This window comes from Tachyglossus aculeatus, chromosome 6, assembly GCF_015852505.1.
Source record: "Tachyglossus aculeatus isolate mTacAcu1 chromosome 6, mTacAcu1.pri, whole genome shotgun sequence".
Lineage (NCBI taxonomy): Eukaryota > Metazoa > Chordata > Mammalia > Monotremata > Tachyglossidae > Tachyglossus > Tachyglossus aculeatus.
In genome coordinates this window covers 36,369,666-36,376,620 of record NC_052071.1, presented here as the reverse complement: position 1 = coordinate 36,376,620, position 6,955 = coordinate 36,369,666, and the positions used below count along the sequence as shown (strand labels likewise).

At 56.2% G+C, this 6,955-nt stretch overlaps 1 protein-coding gene across 1 annotated transcript; it reads right to left on the bottom strand.

Moving 5' to 3' along the window:
* Window positions 1-5,262: 5,262 nt before the first annotated feature.
* Window positions 5,263-6,388, bottom strand: GPR173 (G protein-coupled receptor 173). The gene has a single exon (XM_038748266.1). The coding sequence runs from the start codon at window positions 6,386-6,388 to the stop codon at window positions 5,264-5,266; it is 1,125 nt and encodes a 374-aa protein (XP_038604194.1). The 3' UTR covers window position 5,263.
* Window positions 6,389-6,955: the final 567 nt, after the last annotated feature.

Here is a 6,955-nt window from a genome sequence, read left to right as displayed (position 1 = left end):
CAGGGAAGTGCAGTGGGATGGGGAGAAAGGAAGAAAACGGGAGGGGAAGAGACTGGGGAGCAGAAATACGGGCCAGCTGAGAGTGTGATGAGCTATTAAAAGGGGGCAGTGTCCGTAGCGTTTCTTGCCACTAAGGATAATTTTTGAAATGGGTTTCACTTGTAGCAAAAAGGATTTAGATTAGACCCTAAGGAGTACTTTCTGTTAGCTGTGGAATAATGAAACCAGTTTGGGAAGGTTCTCCTTCCATTAAGATTTTGAGAGGATAGGTTCTGGTCCCTCTGACAGTTTAGATTAAAAAAAACTGCTTGAAGACAGGGATCGGAATAGAGGGCTCCTGGCGTCTTGCGGGCTCTGACTGGGTGATTAGCCAAGAGACACCGTAGTCTCTGAGCTGGAAATGTGCTGAGAAGTGGTGACGGCCACCCATCTCTAGCCCCTTCTACCTCCTGGGCCCTTTTGAGCACAACCCTGATATTTGGTCAAGGTGAAGCGGACTTGATAGAAATACTCTTATGGTGGGGAGGGATGGGGAACACAGACGGGATGTTCTCGCAGCTCCTGCTGTTCACCAAAGATGAGAAGTTCTTAATTACCCCGATCATGAACTCTCTGAGCTGGACCCCAGGGAATACTGGCCCTCAGTGGGATCTGTCAACCCCCATTCCCTCAGCCTGTCCTTTTCCCACACAGCAGTCACCGCGGTCCCCAGGGCTCTCGGAGACTGATGGGATGCGACAGGGCCAAAGGCTTGGCATTGGCAGAGGGGGGATGCAGATGGAATGGACGAAGAGAAGGCAGGGCAGAGTTCCTTCTTGAGGCAAGGAGTCAAACCCAGCCAGTCTCCACCCACTCACTGCTGGTTAATCATCCTGAAAAGAGAAACAATCATAATAATGGCATGTGTTCAGCGCTTACTATGCGCCAGGCACTGTACTAAGCGTTGGGGAGGATACAGGCAAATGGGGCTGGAAATTTCAGAGGGATCCTGAGTCAGGCTTCAGGGATCCAGCACAGAGCCCAGCGGGTTTTCTACCGGCACGGAGGCACAGGCCTCCGGCACGGCCCAATCGTCCAAGTCACGGGCCAGTCCCGAGGACCAATCTTACATCATCATCATCAATCGTATTTATTGAGCGCTTACTGTGTGCAGAGCACTGTACTAAGCGCTGGGGAAGTACAAATTGGCAACATATAGAGACAGTCCCTGCCCAACAGTGGGCTCACAGTCTAAAAGGCTTACATCGCTCCCCAGGGGCTTGGCAGAGGACTGGGGAACATGTCTACTAGTTCCAGTGTATTGCCCTCTCCCAAGCACAAGTTCAGTGCTCTGCACACAGTAAGCACTCAATAAACAGAGAAGCAGCGTGGCTCAGTGGAAAAAGCACGGGCTTTGGAGTCAGAGGTCATGGGTTCAAATCCCAGCTCTGCCACACGTCTGCTGTGTGAACTTGGGCAAATCACTTAACTTCTCTGAGCCTCAGTTACCTCATCTGTAAAATGGGGATTAAGACTGTGAGCCCTACGTGGGACAACTTGATCATCTTGTATCCTCCCAGCGCTTAGAACGGTGCTTTGTACATAGTAAGCGCTTAACAAATGCCATCATTATTATTATTAAATACCACTGATTGAGTGGAAACAGCCCGGGCTTGGCAGTCCGAGGTCATGGGTTCTAATCCTGGCTCTGCCACATCTGCCGTGTGACCTTGGGCAAGTCACTTAACATCTCTGAGCCTGTTACCTCATCTGTAAAATGGGGATTAAGACTGCGAGCCCCACGTGGGACAACCTGATCACCTTGTATCTCCCCCAGCACTTAGAACAGTGCTTCGCACGTAGTCAGTGCTTAACAAATGCCATTATTATTGGCCCGTTCTCTCCCCGTCGGGCGGAACTGCCCCCTTGGGCCGATCCCTGACTCCGGAAACCCGCTAGAGATCCGGATCCGATCCCCAAATTGGACGCTGGCTCACCCTCCCAACAATCAATCAATCGTATTTATTGAGCGCTTACTATGTGCAGGGCACTGTACTGAGCACTTGGGAAGTACAAGTTGGCAACATCTAGAGACGGTCCCTACCCAACACCATTTTGAGATCGCAAAGGGGGCTCTGGCAGGGTTGTAATTAGCGGCAGGCTGGGTTGGAGAAGCAGCGTGGCTCAGTGGAAAGTGCCCGGGCTTTGGAGTCAGAGGTCACGGGTTCAAATCCCGGATCCGCCAATTGTCAGCTGTGTGACTTTGGGCAAGTCACTTCACTTCTCTGTGCCTCAGTTACCTCATTTGGAAAATGAGGATTAAGACTGTGAGCCCCCGGGGGGACAACCTGATCACTTTGTAACCTCCCCAGCGCTTAGAACAGTGCTCTGCACATAATAAGCGCTTAATAAATGCCATTATCATAATAATAATAATAATAATAATGGTATCATCATCATTGGGTCGAGGGGTCCCGGGCCCCATGATGCCAACCCAGCCTCACTCCCCTCTCGGGTGCCCTGCCCAAGGTGGGAAGCAAACTCTGGGCCCAATCCCGAAGCTGAGCCCACAGTTCACTAAATCTAATGATGGTTTAAAAGGAAACTGGAAAAACGGGCTTTTCCTGGCTATGAAAGATCAGGTTCCTCTGAGGCCTGATTTCCTCCCCCTTCTTCATCGATGCCACACAGGCTCTGGTGAGAGGGGGGAGGCTGGCAGACCCCATGATTTCTGTCCTGTCTCTGGCTAAGGCTGCCCAAGCTGGATTGTGCCCCCAATGGGGCCCGACCCTCGATCCTCCCCTCAGGAGGAGCCACCCCCGCTCGTAATGGCGCGCACAGCGTTTTCTAAAACAGGCCGGGCCTGCTCCTCAGCTTCCTGATCGCATTGTGAGGCGATGACGTAGCCCTTGAAGCCCCTGATTGGCTGTTGCCGGGGAGACGGAGGCGGGGCTTACAGGCGCCCGGGCTCCCGCCACTGACAGGCTCCCGGACAAGTCAATCACGGCTCATCCGCCCAATCAGCAACCCCGTCACCCGGAAGTGCCGCCGCACCGCACTGGATTAAGGCGCCCCCTCCCCCCCCCAACAAACACTTGCTCGCCTCCATTTTGCCCCAATCCTGAACAGAATTAAAGTTGGCCGCTCCCCCTTCCTTGCTCTCTGCTCTCTGGCCGGTCCCTCGGGAAAAGTTGGGCCCGACAGGTGGGATTTGGGCGGCAAATAAACGAGCCATTCCCTGGACTGGCCTGAACTCCACAGGCCTTCATTCCCCCATTCATTCATTCATTCATATTTATTGAGCGCTTACTGTGTGCAGAGCACTGTACTAAGCGCTAGGGAAGTCCAAGTTGGCAACATATGGAGACGGTCCCTACCCAACAGTGGGCTCACAGTCACCATCCCAGAGGACCAGGCCCAGCGTGGCAACTCTGACTTCCGCCCTTCCCATCCATCATTCAACCATCCATTCAGTCGTATTTATTGAGCGCTTACCGTGTGCGGAGCACCGTACTAAGCGCTTGGGAAGTCCAAGTTGGCAACATATGAAGATGGTCCCTACCCAACAGTGGGCTCACAGTCTAGAAAAGTGGGCTCACAGTCCCCATCCCAGAGGACCAGGCCCAGCGTCCCATCTCTGACTTCCGCCCTTCCCATCCATCATTCATTCATCCATTCAATTGCATTTATTGAGCGCTTATTGTGTGCAGAGCACCGTACTAAGCGCTTAGGAAGTCCAAGTTGGCAACATATAGAGACGGTCCCTACCCAACAGCGGGCTCACAGTCTAGAAAAGTGGGCTCACAGTCCCCATCCCAGAGGACCAGGCCCAGCGTTGCATCTCTGACTTCTGCCATTCCCATCCATCATTCATTCATTCATTCAATCGTATTTATTGAGCGCTTACCGTGTGCAGAGCACTGTATTAAGCGCTTGGGAAGTCCAAGTTGGCAACATCTAGAGATGGTCCCTACCCAACAGTGGGCTCACAGTCTAGAAGAGTGGGCGCACAGTCCCCATCCCAGAGGACCAGGCCCATCGTCGCATCTCTGACTTCCGCCCTTCCCATCCGTCATTCATCCACCCATTCAATCGTATTTATTGAGCGCTTACCGTGTGCATAGCACTGTACTAAGCGCTTGGGAAGTCCAGGTTGGCAACATATAGAGACGGTCCCTACCCAACAGCGGTCTAGAAGGGGAAATGGGCGTCTCCCAGCCCCATTCCCTTCACCCACCACCTCAGGCCCAGCTTCGTCCCCCTGCCCGGACTCTCTACATCTCACTGCTGTGAGAGGAAGGGCCTTCTCCTCCTCGTTCATTCACTCAATCGTATTTATTGAGCGCCGACCGTGCGCAGAGCACTGTACTAAGCGCTTGGGAGAGTACAAATCGGCCCCGCGGCAGCTCATCCCATCCAGACAGCCCGTCTCGCCCGCCAATCCACACACGCTAGGCCGCGCGGCTGGAAAATGGCCCCGCTTCCCCTATCCTCATCAGCCCTCCACTGCCACTCGGCTCCCACGGCCCGTTTTCCACGCTGGCGGAAGCACACCCCGTGGGTGGGGCCGAGGGGAGCGGTACACAGTTTGCACAATAAGACACCGTACAAAACACAGTCATGTTGAATCATAAAACCCGTCGTCGCGCGGCCCTCCTGCCTCCTCTTCCTCCCCCGTCCCTCTCCCCCGGCCCCTCGGAGTTGCCCTTCTTCCCCTGACCCCGCTGGCGGCAGGTTGCCGGGGAGACCTGCCGAAATCAGGGAGGGGCAGGGGAGCAGAAAAAGAGCAACGGATATATTTTACATGACAGATTCTCTCCGCACCCAACAGACGGAGAAATAAATAAATAGAGAGTTAAATAAATAAATAAAAACCCTCCGCGGTCGTTATTAATAGAAAACCCGTTTTCGTTTTTAAAAAAGGCGGAAGGACGGGGCGGGGGGGAGACTCCCTCAAATCCCCCATCCGCCTCCGTCCCCCCCCACCGGGGCGGGGTGGAGATCCGACGTCTGTGTGTGTGTTTGGCATCTGTGGGTCGTAGCAAAAGGAAAAAGGAGTCGGCAAGGCCTTCCCCCCACCCCGGCCCTGGGACGTGGGATGGGGCCGCCGGGTCTGTGGGACCACCGCCGTTCCTCCACCCGGTTCCTGGACCTCGCCTCGCCCCTTCCCCGCTCCCCCCTCCCGCCCCAGTCCCGCTTCCCGGCCCACCCCCTGCCCCGACCGGCCCCCCATCCCTCCCCATCCCGCCCCGCTCCCACCCCCGCCATCCCCCTCTCGGGGTCTTCACATGACGCAGTAAGGTTCCCTGGGCACCTGGGCGCCCCCGGCCCCCCAGCAGGGGAGGTGAGTCCTCAAACACTTCTTCAGCTCTTTGTTCAGCAGGAAACACACCACGGGGTTGACCCCGGCCTGAGCAAAGCTCATCCACACGGCGGTGGACAGGTAGTGTTGAGGCACGCCGCAAGCCTTGACAAAGACTCGCCAGTAGCAGGCCACGATGTAAGGCGACCAGAGGACCAAGAAGAGGAGAGTGATCATGTAGAACATGCGGCCGAGCCTCTTCTCGCTCTTGAACTCGTCCATGCCCAGGAGCCGCCGGTTGGTCGTGTGGGCGTTCTGCCGGATGCCCAGCAGGGTCGGGGGCATGGGGCCCCGGCCGAAGCCGGCGATCCAGTTGGCCGCCGCCTGCCCCGTGGCCCCCGGCCCGTGGAACGTCCAGTTCTGGCTGATGGCCGGCACCATCTGGACGGGCTTCATCTTGCGGTGCCGGTACTCGAAGAGGAGGAGCTTGACGTAGACGATGTGGGTGGCGGCGATGAGGACGGCCAGCATGAGCATGAAGCCCAGCGTGTCGTTGGCCTTGAAGTAGCGGTGCTCGAAGATGCACTGGTCCTCGTTGCTGATGAACTTGTAGGTGCCCACGTCGAAGACCGGGGGGAAGGCCATGGCCACCGACAGGGTCCACACCATGCAGATGATGGCCACGCACGTCCAGAAGGTCATCCGCTTGGAGTAGAAGCGGTGGTGGGCGATGGCCATGTAGCGGGTGACGCTGATGCAGAACAGCATGAAGGCCGCGTGGAAGCAGAACAGGACCGCCATGAAGGCCACGATCTTGCAGCTCAGGACGCTGTAGGTCCAGGCCGAGCCGTGGCGGATGGACACCAGGACGAAGGGGAAGCAGACGGCCGAGCGGATGACGTCGGCCAGGCACAGGTCCAGCAGGAAATAGTACGGGGCTTTGTGCAGGGTCCTGTCCTTGAGGACGAGCAGCGACAGCACCAGGTTCCCGGCCAGGCTGACGCAGATGATGAGGCCCAGCAGCACCAGCTTGATGTAGGTGGACGCGGCGGCGGCGGACTGGGAGAGGGAGCCGCTGACCTCCTCGGGCTCGCTGGCGTTGGCCATCTTTCGGGGAACCGGAGGGGGAGGGCGGGGGGGGAGGGGGAGGGAAAGGGGACAAGGGGTTAGCAGCGCTTCCGGATCCGATGGAGCTCCATCTCCCGCCCGGGACCTCTGGACCTGAAGAAAGCAAAGGACGACGGGGAGGGACACGGGCGGGGAAGAAGGGAAACGGGGGGTGGCGGAGACGGAGGGGGGAAAGGGGAAGAGAGGAAGAGACACCGAGGATTAATGCGGTCCGAAGACGGAGAGCCTTGGGGTTCTTCCCCAGCTTAACAGTGGTCTTGGGCTTGTCACTTAGTTGGGCCTAGCAATGGCAGGACCGTCTCTATATGTTGCCAACTTCTACTTCCCCAGTGCTCTGCACACGGTAAGCGCTCAATAAATACGATTGAATGAATGAAGGAATAAATTTATTGACCACTTATCATCATCATCATCATCAATCGTATTTATTGAGCACTTACTGTGTGCAGAGCACTGGACTGAGCGCTTGGGAAGTACAAGTTGGCAACATATAGAGACAGTCCCTACCCAATAGTGGGCTCACAGTCTAAAAGACAGCAACAGCAT